At 47.8% G+C, this 21,465-nt stretch overlaps 1 protein-coding gene across 2 annotated transcripts in view; it reads right to left on the bottom strand.

The window, feature by feature from the left end:
• The window catches only part of pop1 (POP1 homolog, ribonuclease P/MRP subunit), a 34,317-nt gene that overhangs the window by 5,702 nt on the left and 7,150 nt on the right, over nt 1–21,465 (bottom strand). For both annotated transcript variants that reach the window (XM_071395565.1, XM_071395566.1), the window contains 7 exons: nt 17,684–17,771; nt 16,239–16,492; nt 15,228–15,514; nt 11,700–11,793; nt 11,103–11,211; nt 6,972–7,091; nt 1,683–1,804 (listed from right to left, as the gene is read on the bottom strand). In XM_071395565.1, coding sequence (XP_071251666.1) covers nt 1,683–1,804; nt 6,972–7,091; nt 11,103–11,211; nt 11,700–11,793; nt 15,228–15,514; nt 16,239–16,492; nt 17,684–17,771 — 1,074 coding nt within the window. The remainder of the gene's footprint in view (nt 1–1,682; nt 1,805–6,971; nt 7,092–11,102; nt 11,212–11,699; nt 11,794–15,227; nt 15,515–16,238; nt 16,493–17,683; nt 17,772–21,465) is intronic.

Below are 21,465 nucleotides of genomic sequence, written 5' to 3'. Positions count from 1 at the left end.
GCTCCAGAACCTGTCAGTGAACTGTTGTCTAGAGAGAATGCTCCAGAACCTGTCAGTGAACTGTTGTCTAGAGAGAATGCTCCAGAACCTGACAGTGAACTGTTGTCTAGAGAGAATGCTCCAGAACCTGACAGTGAACTGTTGTCTAGAGAGACTGCTCCAGAACCTGACAGTGAACTGTTGTCTAGAGAGAATGCTCCAGAACCTGACAGTGAACTGTTGTCTAGAGAGAATGCTCCAGAACCTGACAGGAAACAGTTTCTGTGAATGCGCCAGAACCTGACAGGAAACAGTTTCTGTGAATGCTCCAGAACCTGACAGGAAACAGTTTCTGAGAATGCTCCAGAACCTGTCAGTGAACTGTTGTCTAGAGAGAATGCTCCAGAACCTGTCAGTGAACTGTTGTCTAGAGAGAATGCTCCAGAACCTGTCAGTGAACTGTTGTCTAGAGAGAATGCTCCAGAACCTGACAGTGAACTGTTGTCTAGAGAGAATGCTCCAGAACCTGACAGTGAACTGTTGTCTAGAGAGAATGCTCCAGAACCTGACCGTGAACTGTTGTCTAGAGAGAATGCTCCAGAACCTGACAGTGAACTGTTGTCTAGAGAGAATGCTCCAGAACCTGACAGTGAACTGTTGTCAAGAGAGAATGCTCCAGAACCTGACAGTGAACTGTTGTCTATAGAGAATGCTCCAGAACCTGACAGTGAACTGTTGTCTAGAGAGAATGCTCCAGAACCTGACAGTGAACTGTTGTCTAGAGAGAATGCTCCAGAACCTGTCAGTGAACTGTTGTCTAGAGAGAATGCTCTAGAACCTGTCAGTGAACTGTTGTCTATAGAGAATGCTCCAGAACCTGTCAGTGAACTGTTGTCTTGAGAGAATGCTCCAGAACCTGACAGTGAACTGTTGTCTATAGAGAATGCTCCAGAACCTGACAGGAAACAGTTTCTGTGAATGCTCCAGAACCTGACAGGAAACAGTTTCTGTGAATGCTCCAGAACCTGACAGGGAACAGTTTCTGTGAATGCTCCAGAACCTGACAGGAAACAGTTTCTGTGAATGCTCCAGAACCTGACAGGAAACAGTTTCTGTGAATGCTTCAGAACCTGACAGGAAACAGTTTCTGTGAATGCTCCAGAACCTGACAGGAAACAGTTTCTGTGAATGCTCCAGAACCTGACAGGAAACAGTTTCTGTGAATGCTCCAGAACCTGACAGAAAACAGTTTCTGTGAATGCTCCAGAACCTGACAGAAAACAGTTTCTGTGAATGCTCCAGAACCTGACAGGAAACAGTTTCTGTGAATGCGATGGAAACCCATCTAACTTGTATTGTTTATTTATGAGGGAATTTAACAACAGAAGGTATTTTTATGTGCACTACGTCATCACACACAGCCTTTAACCTGAAACAAGTCAATGTGATGGAAATACATCTGGTGGGAAAATGTGCATATTGTTTTAATGCCGATTTTATTTTAATTTTTTATTCACATGAACATCTGTTGCCAATTGGATATAAACCTGGATACAAACACAGTCAAGGATTCAATTAAACAGCAGGATGGATTCCTGAAGAACAATCAAACACGAGGAAAATATATTCTTCTTCCTGGATAGTCTCCTGAGGGACACATTTATTAATGATATATTAACAGACATGGTGCTATGGTTCAGTACCTGGTCTGTCATCTTGTTGTGTGTGACGTTGTCGCGGACAGACCGGTCCCACAGGGAACTCTGGCTGAGGGGTTCAGGGATCCCCTTTAACATCAGTTCCCTCCTCCTCTTCTCGTTCACTCCTGAAACAACATGACAGAGGGCATACTGCCGTATGACCAGGTGCTCAGGAGAGTCACCAAACTACGTCGAGTCGGCCAGAGGAAGCACACAACTAGTTGGCAACATCTACTGCTTCACCTCGTAGCTCTATAGGCCTGCACCCAGTAAATAAGGAAGTGAGTGATGCAACCCCCAGCCAGGTACTAAAAGGTAAATAAGGAAGTAGGTGATACAACCCCCAGCCAGGCACTAAAAGGTAAATAAGGAAGTGGGTGATGCAACCCCCAGCCAGGTACTAAAAGGTAAATAAGGAAGTGGGTGATGCAACCCCCAGCCAGGTACTAAAAGGTAAATAAGGAAGTGGGTGATGTAACTCCCAGCCAGGTACTAAAAGGTAAATAAGGAAGTGGGTGATGCAACCCCCAGCCAGGTACTAAAAGGTAAATAAGGAAGTGGGTGATACAACCCCCAGCCAGGTACTAAAAGGTAAATAAGGAAGTGAGTGATGCAACCCCCAGCCAGGTACTAAAAGGTAAATAAGGAAGTGAGTGATGCAACCCCCAGCCAGGTACTAAAAGGTAAATAAGGAAGTGGGTGATGCAACCCCCAGCCAGGTACTAAAAGGTAAATAAGGAAGTGGGTGATGTAACCCCCAGCCAGGTACTAAAAGGTAAATAAGGAAGTGGGTGATACAACCCCCAGCCAGGCACTAAAAGGTAAATAAGGAAGTGGGTGATGCAACCCCCAGCCAGGTACTAAAAGGTAAATAAGGAAGTGGGTGATGCAACCCCCAGCCAGGTACTAAAAGGTAAATAAGGAAGTGGGTGATGTAACTCCCAGCCAGGTACTAAAAGGTAAATAAGGAAGTGGGTGATGCAACCCCCAGCCAGGTACTAAAAGGTAAATAAGGAAGTGGGTGATGCAACCCCCAGCCAGGTACTAAAAGGTAAATAAGGAAGTGGGTGATGCAACCCCCAGCCAGGCACTAAAAGGTAAATAAGGAAGTGGGTGATGCAACCCCCAGCCAGGCACTAAAAGGTAAATACGGAAGTGGGTGATGTAAACCCCAGCCAGGCACTAAAAGGTAAATAAGGAAGTGGGAGATGCAACCCCCAGCCAGGTACTAAAAGGTAAATAAGGAAGTGAGTGATGCAACCCCCAGCCAGGTACTAAAAGGTAAATAAGGAAGTGGGTGATGCAACCCCCAGCCAGGTACTAAAAGGTAAATAAGGAAGTGGGTGATGTAACCCCCAGCCAGGTACTAAAAGGTAAATAAGGAAGTGGGTGATGCAACCCCCAGCCAGGTACTAAAAGGTAAATAAGGAAGTGGGTGATGCAACCCCCAGCCAGGTACTAAAAGGTAAATAAGGAAGTGGGTGATGTAACTCCCAGCCAGGTACTAAAAGGTAAATAAGGAAGTGGGTGATGCAACCCCCAGCCAGGTACTAAAAGGTAAATAAGGAAGTGGGTGATGCAACCCCCAGCCAGGTACTAAAAGGTAAATAAGGAAGTGGGTGATGCAACCCCCAGCCAGGCACTAAAAGGTAAATAAGGAAGTGGGTGATGCAACCCCCAGCCAGGTACTAAAAAGGTAAATAAGGAAGTGAGTGATGCAACCCCCAGCCAGGTACTAAAAGGTAAATAAGGAAGTGGGTGATGTAACCCCCAGCCAGGTACTAAAAAGGTAAATAAGGAAGTGGGAGATGCAACCCCCAGCCAGGTACTAAAAGGTAAATAAGGAAGTGGGTGATGCAACCCCCAGCCAGGTACTAAAAGGTAAATAAGGAAGTGGGTGATGTAACTCCCAGCCAGGTACTAAAAGGTAAATAAGGAAGTGGGTGATGCAACCCCCAGCCAGGTACTAAAAGGTAAATAAGGAAGTGGGTGATGCAACCCCCAGCCAGGTACTAAAAGGTAAATAAGGAAGTGGGTGATGCAACCCCCAGCCAGGCACTAAAAGGTAAATACGGAAGTGGGTGATGTAAACCCCAGCCAGGCACTAAAAGGTAAATAAGGAAGTGGGAGATGCAACCCCCAGCCAGGTACTAAAAGGTAAATAAGGAAGTGAGTGATGCAACCCCCAGCCAGGTACTAAAAGGTAAATAAGGAAGTGGGTGATGCAACCCCCAGCCAGGTACTAAAAGGTAAATAAGGAAGTGGGTGATGTAACCCCCAGCCAGGTACTAAAAGGTAAATAAGGAAGTGGGTGATACAACCCCCAGCCAGGCACTAAAAGGTAAATAAGGAAGTGGGTGATGCAACCCCCAGCCAGGTACTAAAAGGTAAATAAGGAAGTGGGTGATGCAACCCCCAGCCAGGTACTAAAAGGTAAATAAGGAAGTGGGTGATGTAACTCCCAGCCAGGTACTAAAAGGTAAATAAGGAAGTGGGTGATGCAACCCCCAGCCAGGTACTAAAAGGTAAATAAGGAAGTGGGTGATGCAACCCCCAGCCAGGTACTAAAAGGTAAATAAGGAAGTGGGTGATGCAACCCCCAGCCAGGCACTAAAAGGTAAATAAGGAAGTGGGTGATGCAACCCCCAGCCAGGCACTAAAAGGTAAATAAGGAAGTGGGTGATGCAACCCCCAGCCAGGTACTAAAAAGGTAAATAAGGAAGTGAGTGATGCAACCCCCAGCCAGGTACTAAAAGGTAAAGAAGGAAGTGGGTGATGTAACCCCCAGCCAGGTACTAAAAAGGTAAATAAGGAAGTGGGAGATGCAACCCCCAGCCAGGTACTAAAAGGTAAATAAGGAAGTGGGTGATGCAACCCCCAGCCAGGTACGAAAAGGTAAATAAGGAAGTGGGTGATGTAACTCCCAGCCAGGTACTAAAAGGTAAATAAGGAAGTGGGTGATGCAACCCCCAGCCAGGTACTAAAAGGTAAATAAGGAAGTGGGTGATGCAACCCCCAGCCAGGTACTAAAAGGTAAATAAGGAAGTGGGTGATGCAACCCCCAGCCAGGCACTAAAAGGTAAATAAGGAAGTGGGTGATGCAACCCCCAGCCAGGCACTAAAAGGTAAATACGGAAGTGGGTGATGTAAACCCCAGCCAGGCACTAAAAGGTAAATAAGGAAGTGGGAGATGCAACCCCCAGCCAGGTACTAAAAGGTAAATAAGGAAGTGAGTGATGCAACCCCCAGCCAGGTACTAAAAGGTAAATAAGGAAGTGGGTGATGCAACCCCCAGCCAGGTACTAAAAGGTAAATAAGGAAGTGGGTGATGTAACCCCCAGCCAGGTACTAAAAGGTAAATAAGGAAGTGGGTGATACAACCCCCAGCCAGGTACTAAAAGGTAAATAAGGAAGTGGGTGATGTAACTCCCAGCCAGGTACTAAAAGGTAAATAAGGAAGTGGGTGATGCAACCCCCAGCCAGGTACTAAAAGGTAAATAAGGAAGTGGGTGATGCAACCCCCAGCCAGGCACTAAAAGGTAAATAAGGAAGTGGGTGATGCAACCCCCAGCCAGGTACTAAAAAGGTAAATAAGGAAGTGAGTGATGCAACCCCCAGCCAGGTACTAAAAGGTAAATAAGGAAGTGGGTGATGTAACCCCCAGCCAGGTACTAAAAAGGTAAATAAGGAAGTGGGTGATGCAACCCCCAGCCAGGTACTAAAAAGGTAAATAAGGAAGTGGGTGTGAACCTCTGAGGGCGTGGTCTGAGCACAGGGTCCTGCCAGGATTCGAACCTGGGACATCTGCATGGACGAGCAGAGGCTCCCCAGGAGCACAGGACCAGAGAAGTACCACAACCAGCCCTCAGACAGGACCAGAGAAGTACCACAACCAGCCCTCAGACAGGACCAGAGAAGTACCACAACCAGCCCTCAGACAGGACCAGAGAAGTACCACAACCAACCCTCAGACAGGACCAGAGAAGTACCACAACCAGCCCTCAGACAGGACCAGAGAAGTACCACAACCAGCCCTCAGACAGGACCAGAGAAGTACCACAACCAGCCCTCAGACAGGACCAGAGAAGTACCACAACCAGCCCTCAGACAGGACCAGAGAAGTACCACAACCAGCCCTCAGACAGGACCAGAGAAGTACCACAACCAGCCCTCAGACAGGACCAGAGAAGTACCACAACCAGCCCTCAGACAGGACCAGAGAAGTACCACAACCAGCCCTCAGACAGGACCAGAGAAGTACCACAACCAGCCCTCAGACAGGACCAGAGAAGTACCACAACCAGCCCTCAGACAGGACCAGAGAAGTACCACAACCAGCCCTCAGACAGGACCAGAGAAGTACCACAACCAGCCCTCAGACAGGACCAGAGAAGTACCACAACCAGCCCTCAGACAGGACCAGAGAAGTACCACAACCAGCCCTCAGACAGGACCAGAGAAGTACCACAACCAGCCCTCAGACAGGACCAGAGAAGTACCACAACCAGCCCTCAGACAGGACCAGAGAAGTACCACAACCAACCCTCAGACAGGACCAGAGAAGTACCACAACCAGCCCTCAGACAGGACCAGAGAAGTACCACAACCAGCCCTCAGACAGGACCAGAGAAGTACCACAACCAGCCCTCAGACAGGACCAGAGAAGTACCACAACCAGCCCTCAGACAGGACCAGAGAAGTACCACAACCAGAAGACCAGAGAATGACCCACAGAACCTCCCTACCCACAAAGCCTCAGGACCTATAACCATCACATTCACAAACACAGGGTCCTGTTCAGCAGGGAACAATCTACTATACTTTCTTGCATGCGTTCTTATTGAATATTAGGTAGTAGGCTACTTCACAGTTTCACTCTGATTGAAAAGGTTGTGTTCTGAGCATGACCCAGGTAGAATCACCCTAAAGGAGAATAATGATGTAATGTAAACTATATCGGACCTGTCTGAACCACCCCACCCTGGCTCCTGGCTCAGAGGTTACCATGGCTACTGGCTCGGAGGTTACCATGGCTACTGGCTCAGAGGTTGCCATGGCTACTGGCTCAGAGGTTACCATGGCTACTGGCTCAGAGGTTGCCATGGCTACTGGCTCAGAGGTTGCCATGGCTACTGGCTCAGAGGTTGCCATGGCTACTGGCTCAGAGGTTACCATGGCTACTGGCTCAGAGGTTGCCATGGCTACTGGCTCAGAGGTTACCATGGCTACTGGCTCAGAGGTTGCCATGGCTACTGGCTCAGAGGTTGCCATGGCTACTGGCTCAGAGGTTACCTTGTGCCTTCCTGAAGTCGGACACGGCCTTGCTTCTCTTGTTTGGTAAGGTCAATCTGGGGTCATCCACCGTCAGACCCAGAACTGAGCCGGCTGGGACCTCCGCTGTGGAGTACACACCTGAGAGGAGGAGAGACAGGACAGACGAGTTACGCTTTGGAGGGGAGGAGAGACAGGACAGACGAGTTACGCTTTGGAGGGGAGGAGAGACAGGACAGACGAGTTACGCTTTGGAGGGGAGGAGAGACAGGACAGACGAGTTACGCTTTGGAGGGGAGGAGAGACAGGACAGACGAGTTACGCTTTGGAGGGGGAGGAGAGGACAGGACAGACGAGTTACGCTTTGGAGGAGAGACAGGACAGACGAGTTACGCTTTGGAGGGGAGGAGAGACAGGACAGACGAGTTACGCTTTGGAGGGGAGGAGAGACAGGACAGACGAGTTACGCTTTGGAGGGGAGGAGAGACAGGACAGACGAGTTACGCTTTGGAGGGGAGGAGAGACAGGACAGACGAGTTACGCTTTGGAGGGGAGGAGAGACAGGACAGACGAGTTACGCTTTGGAGGGGAGGAGAGACAGGACAGACGAGTTACGCTTTGGAGGAGAGACAGGACAGACAAGTTACGCTTTGGAGGGGAGGAGAGACAGGACAGACAAGTTACGCTTTGGAGGAGAGACAGGACAGACATGAGGTACGCTTTGGAGGGGAGGAGAGACAGGACAGACATGAGGTACGCTTTGGAGGGGAGGAGAGACAGGACAGACATGAGGTACGCTTTGGAGGGGAGGAGAGACAGGACAGACATGAGGTACGCTTTGGAGGGGAGGAGAGACAGGACAGACGAGTTACGCTTTGGAGAGGAGGAGAGACAGGACAGACATGAGGGGAGGAGAGGACAGGAGTTACGCTTTGGAGGGGAGGAGAGACAGGACAGACGAGTTACGCTTTGGAGGGGAGGAGAGACAGGACAGACAAGTTACGCTTTGGAGGAGAGACAGGACAGACATGAGGTACGCTTTGGAGGGGAGGAGAGACAGGACAGACATGAGGTACGCTTTGGAGGGGAGGAGAGACAGGACAGACGAGTTACGCTTTGGAGAGGAGGAGAGACAGGACAGACATGAGGGGAGGAGAGGACAGGAGTTACGCTTTGGAGGGGAGGAGAGACAGGAGTTACGCTTTGGAGGGGAGGAGAGACAGGAGTTACGCTTTGGAGGGGAGGAGAGACAGGACAGACATGAGGGGAGGAGAGGACAGGAGTTACGCTTTGGAGGGGAGGAGAGACAGGAGTTACGCTTTGGAGGGGAGGAGAGACAGGAGTTACGCTTTGGAGGGGAGGAGAGGACAGGAGTTACGCTTTGGAGGGGAGGAGATACAGGAGTTACGCTTTGGAGGGGAGGAGATACAGGAGTTACGCTTTGGAGGGGAGGAGAGACAGGAGTTACGCTTTGGAGGGGAGGAGAGGACAGGAGTTACGCTTTGGAGGGGAGGAGAGGACAGGAGTTACGCTTTGGAGGGGAGGAGAGGACAGGAGTTACGCTTTGGAGGGGAGGAGAGACAGGAGTTACGCTTTGGAGGGGAGGAGACAGGAGTTACGCTTTGGAGAGGAGGAGAGACAGGACAGACATGAGGGGAGGAGAGACAGGAGTTACGCTTTGGAGGGGAGGAGAGACAGGACAGACATGAGGTACGCTTTGGAGGGGAGGAGAGACAGGACAGACAGGAGTTACGCTTTGGAGGGGAGGAGAGGACAGGAGTTACGCTTTGGAGGGGAGGAGAGACAGGAGTTACGCTTTGGAGGGGAGGAGAGACAGGAGTTACGCTTTGGAGAGGAGGAGAGACAGGAGTTACGCTTTGGAGGGGAGGAGAGACAGGAGTTACGCTTTGGAGGGGAGGAGAGGACAGGAGTTACGCTTTGGAGGGGAGGAGAGACAGGACAGACATGAGGGGAGGAGAGGACAGGAGTTACGCTTTGGAGGGGAGGAGAGGACAGGAGTTACGCTTTGGAGGGGAGGAGAGGACAGGAGTTACGCTTTGGAGGGGAGGAGAGGACAGGAGTTACGCTTTGGAGGGGAGGAGAGGACAGGAGTTACGCTTTGGAGGGGAGGAGAGGACAGGAATTACGCTTTGGAGGGGAGGAGAGGACAGGAGTTACGCTTTGGAGGGGAGGAGAGGACAGGAGTTACGCTTTGGAGGGGAGGAGAGACAGGAGTTACGCTTTGGAGGGGAGGAGAGACAGGAGTTACGCTTTGGAGGGGAGGAGAGACAGGACAGACATGAGGGGAGGAGAGGACAGGAGTTACGCTTTGGAGGGGAGGAGAGACAGGAGTTACGCTTTGGAGGGGAGGAGAGACAGGAGTTACGCTTTGGAGGGGAGGAGAGGACAGGAGTTACGCTTTGGAGGGGAGGAGATACAGGAGTTACGCTTTGGAGGGGAGGAGAGACAGGAGTTACGCTTTGGAGGGGAGGAGAGACAGGAGTTACGCTTTGGAGGGGAGGAGAGGACAGGAGTTAAGCTTTGGAGGGGAGGAGAGGACAGGAGTTACGCTTTGGAGGGGAGGAGAGGACAGGAGTTACGCTTTGGAGGGGAGGAGAGACAGGAGTTACGCTTTGGAGAGGAGGAGAGACAGGACAGACATGAGGGGAGGAGAGACAGGAGTTACGCTTTGGAGGGGAGGAGAGACAGGACAGACAGGAGTTACGCTTTGGAGGGGAGGAGAGGACAGGAGTTACGCTTTGGAGGGGAGGAGAGACAGGAGTTACGCTTTGGAGGGGAGGAGAGACAGGAGTTACGCTTTGGAGAGGAGGAGAGACAGGAGTTACGCTTTTGAGGGGAGGAGAGGACAGGAGTTACGCTTTGGAGGGGAGGAGAGGACAGGAGTTACGCTTTGGAGGGGAGGAGAGGACAGGAGTTACGCTTTGGAGGGGAGGAGAGGACAGGAGTTATGCTTTGGAGGGGAGGAGAGGACAGGAGTTACGCTTTGGAGGGGAGGAGAGGACAGGAGTTACGCTTTGGAGGGGAGGAGAGACAGGAGTTACGCTTTGGAGGGGAGGAGAGGACAGGAGTTACGCTTTGGAGGGGAGGAGACGACAGGAGTTACGCTTTGGAGGGGAGGAGAGGACAGGAGTTACGCTTTGGAGGGGAGGAGAGACAGGAGTTACGCTTTGGAGGGGAGGAGAGACAGGAGTTACGCTTTGGAGGGGAGGAGAGACAGGACAGACATGAGGTACGCTTTGGAGGGGAGGAGAGACAGGACAGACATGAGGTACGCTTTGGAGGGGAGGAGAGACAGGACAGACATGAGGTACGCTTTGGAGGGGAGGAGAGACAGGACAGACATGAGGTACGCTTTGGAGGGGAGGAGAGACAGGACAGACGAGTTACGCTTTGGAGGGGAGGAGAGACAGGACAGACGAGTTACGCTTTGGAGGGGAGGAGAGACAGGACGGACGAGTTACGCTTTGGAGGGGAGGAGAGACAGGACGGACGAGTTACGCTTTGGAGGGGAGGAGAGACAGGACAGACGAGTTACGCTTTGGAGGGGAGGAGACACAGGACAGACATGAGGTACGCTTTGGAGGGGAGGAGAGACAGGACAGACGAGTTACGCTTGGGAGGGGAGGAGAGACAGGACAGACATGAGGTGCGCTTTGGAGGGGAGGAGAGACAGGAGTTACGCTTTGGAGGGGAGGAGAGACAGGACCTTGAAGATAAACATGTCTGTTTCCTATGACTGATTGAGGACCCTGTTCCTGGGGAGATACCCTCCTGTAGGTTTTAACTCCAACCCTGTTCCTGGAGAGAAACGCTCCTGGAGGTTTTAACTCCGACCCTGTTCCTGGAGAGGTACCCTCCTGTAGGTTTTAACTTCAACCCTGTTCCTGTAGAGATACCCTCCTGGAGGTTTTAACTCCGACCCTGTTCTTGGAGAGAAACCCTCCTGGAGGTTTTAACTCCAACCCTGTTCCTGGAGCGATACCCTCCTGGAGGTTTTAACTCCGACCCTGTTCCTGGAGAGAAACCCTCCTGGAGGTTTTAACTCCAACCCTGTTCCTGGAGGTTGGCGAGCCCTGATCTAATCTAATGAATGTAGGTAATGAATGAGGAATGTAGTTGTGAGGAACCCACCTTTGAGCATGTTGAAGACACCAGCTTGTTGTTGATGAAGAGACATGTTACAGTCGTCTCTACAGTGATCTGGCCACCAGAAGGGAGATGGTCTGGATTTACCTGTAGCCTGGAATAAAGATAAAACACATGACTAAACACCTTACACTGGAACATACAGGATATTAGCTGGTCTCCAGATAAATCATCCCAGGTAATTAGCTGGCCTCTAGATAAATCATCGCAGGTGATTAGCTGGTCTCCAGATAAATCATCCCAGGTTCTTAGCTGGTCTCCAGATAAATCATCCCAGGTTCTTAGCTGGTCTCCAGATAAATCATCCCAGGTGATTAGCTGGCCTCTAGATAAATCATCCCAGGTTCTTAGCTGGTCTCTAGATAAATCATCCCAGGAGATTAGCTGGTCTCTAGATAAATCATCCCAGGTGATTAGCTGGTCTCTAGATAAATCATCCCAGGTGATTAGCTGGTCTCCAGATAAATCATCCCAGGTGATTAGCTGGTCACCAGATAAATCAGCCCAGGTTCTTAGCTGGTCTCTAGTTAAATCATCCCAGGTGATTAGCTGGTCTCTAGATAAATCATCCCAGGTTCTTACATCACTGTGTGTGGCAGGGGCCAGGGTTTCAGTCAGAACGGAATGTGATAGAGGTCCAATCAGACGATAGCGCACCATCTCCATGGTGAGGTCACTGCAAAACAACAGTAAACAACAACATTCAGGAAGTAAAAATGGTTGAGAATAAAGTGCTGGGTTTTATAAAGGGAGAGGTTTTATAAAGGGAGGGGTTTTATAAAGGGAGGGGGTTTTATAAAGGGAGGGGGTTTTATAAAGGGAGGGGTTTATAAAGGGACGGGTTTATAAAGGGACGGGTTTATAAAGGGAGGGGTTTTATAAAGGGAGGGGTTTATAAAGGGAGGGGTTTTATAAAGGGAGGGGTTTATAAAGGGAGGGGTTTTATAAAGGGAGGGGTTTTATAAAGGGAGGGGTTTAATAAAGGGAGGGGTTTATAAAGGGAGGGGTTTTATAAAGGGAGGGGTTTTATAAAGGGAGGGGGTTTATAAAGGGAGGGGGTTTATAAAGGGAGGGGTTTTATAAAGGGAGGGTTTTATAAAGGGAGGGGTTTTATAAAGGGAGGGGTTTTATAAAGGGAGGGGTTTTATAAAGGGAGGGGGTTTATAAAGGGAGGGGTTTTATAAAGGGAGGGGTTTATAAAGGGAGGGTTTTATAAAGGGAGGGGTTTTATAAAGGGAGGGTTTTATAAAGGGAGGGGTTTATAAAATTGACAGAAAACTATAAATATGACTAATGATATATTAACACTCAGCAAGTCTTAACAGCATCAAGGTGCCAACCTCCAGACACAACTAACAGGTACTTAGAGCTTGGAGTGACTCTGGAAGGTCACAACTAACAGGTACTTAGAGCTTGGAGAGACTCTGGAAGGTCCAACTAACAGGTACTTAGAGCTTGGAGTGACTCTGGAAGGTCACAACTAACAGGTACTTAGAGCTTGGAGAGACTCTGGAAGGTCCAACTAACAGGTACTTAGAGCTTGGAGAGACTCTGGAAGGTCACAACTAACAGGTACTTAGAGCTTGGAGAGACTCTGGAAGGTCCAACTAACAGGTACTTAGAGCTTGGAGAGACTCTGGAAGGTCACAACTAACAGGTACTTAGAGCTTGGAGAGACTCTGGAAGGTCCAACTAACAGGTACTTAGAGCTTGGAGAGACTCTGGAAGTTCACAACTAACAGGTACTTAGAGCTTGGAGAGACTCTGGAAGGTCCAACTAACAGGTACTTAGAGCTTGGAGAGACTCTGGAAGTTCACAACTAACAGGTACTTAGAGCTTGGAGAGACTCTGGAAGGTCACAACTAACAGGTACTTAGAGCTTGGAGAGACTCTGGAAGGTCCAACTAACAGGTACTTAGAGCTTGGAGAGACTCTGGAAGGTCCAACTAACAGGTACTTAGAGCTTGGAGAGACTCTGGAAGGTCCAACTAACAGGTACTTAGAGCTTGGAGAGACTCTGGAAGGTCCAACTAACAGGTACTTAGAGCTTGGAGAGACTCTGGAAGGTCCAACTAACAGGTACTTAGAGCTTGGAGAGACTCTGGAAGGTCACAACTAACAGGTACTTAGAGCTTGGAGAGACTCTGGAAGCAGTCACAACTAACAGGTACTTAGAGCTTGGAGAGACTCTGGAAGGTCCAACTAACAGGTACTTAGAGCTTGGAGAGACTCTGGAAGGTCCAACTAACAGGTACTTAGAGCTTGGAGAGACTCTGGAAGGTCCAACTAACAGGTACTTAGAGCTTGGAGAGACTCTGGAAGGTCACAACTAACAGGTACTTAGAGCTTGGAGTGACTCTGGAAGCAGTCACAACTAACAGGTACTTAGAGCTTGGAGAGACTCTGGAAGGTCCAACTAACAGGTACTTAGAGCTTGGAGTGACTCTGGAAGCAGTCACAACTAACAGGTACTTAGAGCTTGGAGAGACTCTGGAAGCAGTCACAACTAACAGGTACTTAGAGCTTGGAGAGACTCTGGAAGGTCACAACTAACAGGTACTTAGAGCTTGGAGAGACTCTGGAAGGTCCCAACTAACAGGTACTTAGAGCTTGGAGAGACTCTGGAAGGTCCCAACTAACAGGTACTTAGAGCTTGGAGAGACTCTGGAAGGTCACAACTAACAGGTACTTAGAGCTTGGAGAGACTCTGGAAGGTCCAACTAACAGGTACTTAGAGCTTGGAGAGACTCTGGAAGGTCCAACTAACAGGTACTTAGAGCTTGGAGAGACTCTGGAAGGTCCAACTAACAGGTACTTAGAGCTTGGAGAGACTCTGGAAGGTCACAACTAACAGGTACTTAGAGCTTGGAGAGACTCTGGAAGGTCACAACTAACAGGTACTTAGAGCTTGGAGAGACTCTGGAAGGTCACAACTAACAGGTACTTAGAGCTTGGAGAGACTCTGGAAGGTCCAACTAACAGGTACTTAGAGCTTGGAGAGACTCTGGAAGGTCACAACTAACAGGTACTTAGAGCTTGGAGAGACTCTGGAAGGTCACAACTAACAGGTACTTAGAGCTTGGAGAGACTCTGGAAGGTCCAACTAACAGGTACTTAGAGCTTGGAGAGACTCTGGAAGGTCCAACTAACAGGTACTTAGAGCTTGGAGAGACTCTGGAAGGTCCAACTAACAGGTACTTAGAGCTTGGAGAGACTCTGGAAGGTCCAACTAACAGGTACTTAGAGCTTGGAGAGACTCTGGAAGGTCCAACTAACAGGTACTTAGAGCTTGGAGAGACTCTGGAAGGTCACAACTAACAGGTACTTAGAGCTTGGAGAGACTCTGGAAGCAGTCACAACTAACAGGTACTTAGAGCTTGGAGAGACTCTGGAAGGTCCAACTAACAGGTACTTAGAGCTTGGAGAGACTCTGGAAGGTCCAACTAACAGGTACTTAGAGCTTGGAGAGACTCTGGAAGGTCCAACTAACAGGTACTTAGAGCTTGGAGAGACTCTGGAAGGTCACAACTAACAGGTACTTAGAGCTTGGAGTGACTCTGGAAGCAGTCACAACTAACAGGTACTTAGAGCTTGGAGAGACTCTGGAAGGTCCAACTAACAGGTACTTAGAGCTTGGAGTGACTCTGGAAGCAGTCACAACTAACAGGTACTTAGAGCTTGGAGAGACTCTGGAAGCAGTCACAACTAACAGGTACTTAGAGCTTGGAGAGACTCTGGAAGGTCACAACTAACAGGTACTTAGAGCTTGGAGAGACTCTGGAAGGTCCCAACTAACAGGTACTTAGAGCTTGGAGAGACTCTGGAAGGTCACAACTAACAGGTACTTAGAGCTTGGAGAGACTCTGGAAGGTCCAACTAACAGGTACTTAGAGCTTGGAGAGACTCTGGAAGGTCCAACTAACAGGTACTTAGAGCTTGGAGAGACTCTGGAAGGTCCAACTAACAGGTACTTAGAGCTTGGAGAGACTCTGGAAGGTCACAACTAACAGGTACTTAGAGCTTGGAGAGACTCTGGAAGGTCACAACTAACAGGTACTTAGAGCTTGGAGAGACTCTGGAAGGTCACAACTAAAGCAGTCAGAACCAACCTGATGACTATTCCAGTGGTACTGGACCTCCAGGTGACGGGTGTGGTAGCAGAAATGGTACTGTATCCCACGAGCTTCTTGGCTGGTGGTCCTGCAGCCTCAGGCTCCTTGGAGGACCACTTCCTCTTAGAACCAGAAGCAGGGGCCTGCACCGCCTCAGGACAAGCCCCAGGACCAGGGGCCAAGGTGGGGGTAGGGGCTGGCTGTGGGACAGGGAGCTCTAATGGAGCAGGTGGAAGTACAGCCTCAGAACACTGACAGACAGCCTGCAGCTCTGGGAGGAGGTCCTGACACAGAGAACAGAGCACAGTCACGACACGGAGCACAGTCACGACACGGGGCACAGTCACGACACGGGGCACAGTCACGACACGGGGCACAGTCACGACACGGAGCACAGTCACGACACGGGGCACAGTCACGACACGGGGCACAGTCACGACACGGGGCACAGTCACGACACGGGGCACAGTCACGACACGGGGCACAGTCACGACACGGGGCACAGTCACGACACGGGGCACAGTCACGACACGGGGCACAGTCACGACACGGGGCACAGTCACGACACGGGGCACAGTCACGACACGGGGCACAGTCACGACACGGGGCACAGTCACGACACGGGGCACAGTCACGACACGGGGCACAGTCACGACACGGGGCACAGTCAGAATGATAGTACTTTACCGATCCCAAAGGGGACATCTGATTGGATAGTACTTTACCGATCCCAAAGGGGACATCTGATAGGATAGTACTTTACCGATCCCAAAGGGGACATATGATTGGATAATACTTTACTGATCCCAACGGGGACATATGATTGGATAGTACTTTACCAATCCCAAAGGGGACGTCTGATTGGGCTCAGTAAAGTACTATCCTAAGGGGACATCTTGAGTTCACCAGATTATAGACAACAACAAAGACATTACACCATCAATGAATAGTTAAATGGTTGTTCAATACTTCTACGACTGATTGATTCTGCATATTAGTCCCTCTGACCGTTTTCATGGTGGGGTGGGCCCAGATCCACAGCTGTCTGTGTGTTGATCCCTGGGAGCCCTGGTCCTCCTGGCCCCCCCGGTCCTCCTGGCCCCCCCGGCCCTGGTCCTCCTGGCCCCCCCGGCCCTGTGTTCTGGGCCTCCAGAGGAATGTGACAGGCCCCAGGGGCTGGAGAGGGTACAGTCCTGCTCTGTACACCACCACACTGCCTTGTCTCCTGCCTGACACACACATGGCTGCTGCAAACGTAGGCCCTGCAAGGTACAACAGATGTCATCATCAATGATACCGTAAAAGCAGGAAGCACATATTTGTTAGACCACCTGACTCGAAGAACCAATCACAACAGCCTTTTAAGTACAGTTGGTTAAAATTTTCAAACTTTATACTGAAATACTGCGTTTAGACGAGGGACATAAAAATCTGTCATACCAGTCGGCATAGCGGGACAAGAACGCAAGGAAGAGGGTGGCGGCAAAAGCAAGCCAGCACGACGATATGCGTTGCTATGGTGATTTAACTAAACAGCATGATTACACAAGCACATATATTTATAACCTCCTACTAGCCCAGTTCCATGCTGTTAATATAGTCCAGTTCCATGCTGTTAATATAGTCCAGTTCCATACTGTTAATATAGTCCAGTTCCATGCTGTTAATATAGTCCAGTTCCATGCTGTTAATATAGTCCAGTTCCATGCTGTTAATATAGTCCAGTTCCATGCTGTTAATATAGTCCAGTTCCATGCTGTTAATATAGTCCAGTTCCATGCTGTTAATATAGTCCAGTTACATACTGTTAATATAGTCCAGTTCCATGCTGTTAATATAGTCCAGTTCCATGCTGTTAATATAGTCCAGTTCCATGCTGTTAATATAGTCCAGTTACATACTGTTAATATAGTCCAGTTCCATGCTGTTAATATAGTCCAGTTCCATGCTGTTAATATAGTCCAGTTCCATGCTGTTAATATAGTCCAGTTCCATGCTGTTAATATAGTCCAGTTACATACTGTTAATACAGTCCAAATCAACATCCGGTAGAAAACAACACTACAAGCAGATGGTAAAAGTTTAAATATTTTAAACTCTGTTGGCAAGTCCCGTCTACCGTGGCGGCTGATGGCATTCACCGCCGTCCCTCAACGGCGTTTACCGTTGTGCTCTCGTTGAAAACAACGGACATCGGGTTTGCCGTCTACCTCGTACCATCTGTTAGGTTTCCACTCGGTTTGTCAGAACCTACCGGACGACCAGTAAAAGCTCAAACCAAGTTTATTCACCCACTGGGTCATACTGCTGCTAAAAGCATGATTACACAACCACAGATATTTATAACCTCCTACTAGTCCAGTTCCCGTCTACCTCGTACCGTCTAAAACGCAGCCTGATTCACACTCGTGGTTTTAGTTTGTGAGGAGTGAAAACACGAAAGCAGTACTCACCAGCTTCCTTGTTGGTCAGCTTAGACAGGGTAGCTAACAGCTGTTCCTCTGGTCCCTGTAACTCCACACAGCAGTAGTACGACATGTCCTGGGTGGGGGGGACGGGGAGGGGGGGGCAGTAGGTATCCCAGTGAATCCTCTAACACTTCAAAATATCATTTTACTGGTTGGCAACCGCAAAATTTTAACAAAATGTTGTATTCATATCTGATCACACAGCAAACATTTAAAGCGGTGGTCGCTCATGTTCGTAACCGTGTGAACACCAGACCTGGGTAGAAAACAGTTGTCATTTATTATATACTTTACAGAGACTACTATTGTAGAGATCCCACAGTAAACCTATTAGAACTGTTACAGAGACTACTATTGTAGAGATCCCACAGTAAACCTATTAGAACTGTTACAGAGACTACTATTGTAGAGATCCCACAGTAAACCTATTAGAACTGTTACAGAGACTACTATTGTAGAGATCCCACAGTAAACCTATTAGAACTGTTACAGAGACTACTATTGTAGAGATCCCACAGTAAACCTATTAGAACTGTTACAGAGACTACTATTGTAAAGATCCCACAGTAAACCTACTAGAACTGTTACAGAGACTACTATTGTAGAGATCCCACAGTAAACCTACTAGAACTGTTACAGAGACTACTATTGTAGAGATCCCACAGTAAACCTATTAGAACTGTTACAGAGACTACTATTGTAGAGATCCCACAGTAAACCTATTAGAACTGTTACAGAGACTACTATTGTAGAGATCCCACAATAAACCTATTAGAAGAACTTCAAGTGTTACTGTAATATATTATGCCTGTATTTTAGTCATTCTGAAACTGTTGTACTTTGAATGTTAAGATGAGTCCATGTCCCTCACTGTTACCTAGATCTAGCTAAATGTTAAGATGAGTCCATGTCCCTCACTGTTACCTAGATCTAGCTAAATGTTAAGATGAGTCCATGTCCCTCACTGTTACCTAGATCTAGCTAAATGTTAAGATGAGTCCATGTCCCTCACTGTTACCTAGATCTAGCTAAATGTTAAGATGAGTCCATGTCCCTCACTGTTACCTAGATCTAGCTAAATGTTAAGAGTGAGTCCATGTCCCTCACTGTTACCTAGATCTAGCTAAATGTTAAGATGAGTCCATGTCCCTCACTGTTACCTAGATCTAGCTAAATGTTAAGATGAGTTCATGTCCCTCACTGTTACCTAGATCTAGCTAAATGTTAAGATGAGTCCATGTCCCTCACTGTTACCTAGATCTAGCTAAATGTTAAGATGAGTCCATGTCCCTCACTGTTACCTAGATCTAGCTAAATGTTAAGATGAGTCCATGTCCCTCACTGTTACCTAGATCTAGCTAAATGTTAAGATGAGTCCATGTCCCTCACTGTTACCTAGATCTAGCTAAATGTTAAGATGAGTCCATGTCCCTCACTGTTACCTAGATCTAGCTAAATGTTAAGATGAGTCCATGTCCCTCACTGTTACCTAGATCTAGCTAAATGTTAAGATGAGTCCATGTCCCTCACTGTTACCTAGATCTAGCTAAATGTTAAGATGAGTTCATGTCCCTCACTGTTACCTAGATCTAGCTAAATGTTAAGATGAGTCCATGTCCCTCACTGTTACCTAGATCTAGCTAAATGTTAAGATGAGTCCATGTCCCTCACTGTTACCTAGATCTAGCTAAATGTTAAGATGAGTCCATGTCCCTCACTGTTACCTAGATCTAGCTAAATGTTAAGATGAGTCCATGTCCCTCACTGTTACCTAGATCTAGCTAAATGTTAAGATGAGTCCATGTCCCTCACTGTTACCTAGATCTAGCTAAATGTTAAGATGAGTTCATGTCCCTCACTGTTACCTAGATCTAGCTAAATGTTAAGATGAGTCCATGTCCCTCACTGTTACCTAGATCTAGCTAAATGTTAAGATGAGTCCATGTCCCTCACCGTTACCTAGATCTAGCTAAATGTTAAGATGAGTCCATGTCCCTCACTGTTACCTAGATCTAGCTAAATGTTAAGATGAGTCCATGTCCCTCACTGTTACCTAGATCTAGCTAAATGTTAAGATGAGTCCATGTCCCTCACTGTTACCTAGATCTAGCTAAATGTTAAGATGAGTCCATGTCCCTCACTGTTACCTAGATCTAGCTAAATGTTAAGATGGAGTCTCATGTCCCTCACTGTTACCTAGATCTAGCTAAATGTTAAGATGAGTCCATGTCCCTCACTGTTACCTAGATCTAGCTAAATGTTAAGATGAGTCCATGTCCCTCACTGTTACCTAGATCTAGCTAAATGTTAAGATGAGTCCATGTCCCTCACTGTTACCTAGATCTAGCTAAATGTTAAGATGAGTCCATGTCCCTCACTGTTACCTAGATCTAGCTAAATGTTAAGATGAGTCCATGTCCCTCACTGTTACCTAGATCTAGCTAAATGTTAAGATGAGTCCATGTCCCTCACTGTTACCTAGATCTAGCTAAATGTTAAGATGAGTCCATGTCCCTCACTGTTACCTAGATCTAGCTAAATGTTAAGATGAGTCCATGTCCCTCACTGTTACCTAGATCTAGCTAAATGTTAAGATGAGTCCATGTCCCTCACTGTTACCTAGATCTAGCTAAATGTTAAGATGAGTCCATGTCCCTCACTGTTACCTAGATCTAGCTAAATGTTAAGATGAGTCCATGTCCCTCACTGTTACCTAGATCTAGCTAAATGTTAAGATGAGTCCATGTCCCTCACTGTTACCTAGATCTAGCTAAATGTTAAGATGAGTTCATGTCCCTCACTGTTACCTAGATCTAGCTAAATGTTAAGATGGAGTTCATGTCCCTCACTGTTACCTAGATCTAGCTAAATGTTAAGATGAGTCCATGTCCCTCACTGTTACCTAGATCTAGCTAAATGTTAAGATGAGTCCATGTCCCTCACTGTTACCTAGATCTAGCTAAATGTTAAGATGAGTCCATGTCCCTCACTGTTACCTAGATCTAGCTAAATGTTAAGATGAGTCCATGTCCCTCACTGTTACCTAGATCTAGCTAAATGTTAAGATGAGTCCATGTCCCTCACTGTTACCTAGATCTAGCTAAATGTTAAGATGAGTTCATGTCCCTCACTGTTACCTAGATCTAGCTAAATGTTATGATTCATGTCCCTCACTGTTACCTAGATCTAGCTAAATGTTAAGATGAGTTCATGTCCCTCACTGTTACCTAGATCTAGCTAAATGTTAAGATGAGTTCATGTCCCTCACTGTTACCTAGATCTAGCTAAATGTTAAGATGAGTTCATGTCCCTCACCGTTACCTAGATCTAGCTAAATGTTAAGATGAGTCTATGTCCCTCACTGTTACCTAGATCTAGCTAAATGTTAAGATGAGTCCATGTCCCTCACTGTTACCTAGATCTAGCTAAATGTTAAGATGAGTCCATGTCCCTCACTGTTACCTAGATCTAGCTAAATGTTAAGATGAGTCCATGTCCCTCACTGTTACCTAGATCTAGCTAAATGTTAAGATGAGTCCATGTCCCTCACTGTTACCTAGATCTAGCTAAATGTTAAGATGAGTCCATGTCCCTCACTGTTACCTAGATCTAGCTAAATGTTAAGATGAGTCCATGTCCCTCACTGTTACCTAGATCTAGCTAAATGTTAAGATGAGTCCATGTCCCTCACTGTTACCTAGATCTAGCTAAATGTTAAGATGAGTCCATGTCCCTCACTGTTACCTAGATCTAGCTAAATGTTAAGA

Source organism: Salvelinus alpinus, chromosome 4 (assembly GCF_045679555.1).
Source record: "Salvelinus alpinus chromosome 4, SLU_Salpinus.1, whole genome shotgun sequence".
Lineage (NCBI taxonomy): Eukaryota > Metazoa > Chordata > Actinopteri > Salmoniformes > Salmonidae > Salvelinus > Salvelinus alpinus.
The sequence above is the reverse complement of the archived record's forward strand: the minus strand, read 5'-3'. Positions and strand labels throughout refer to the sequence as shown.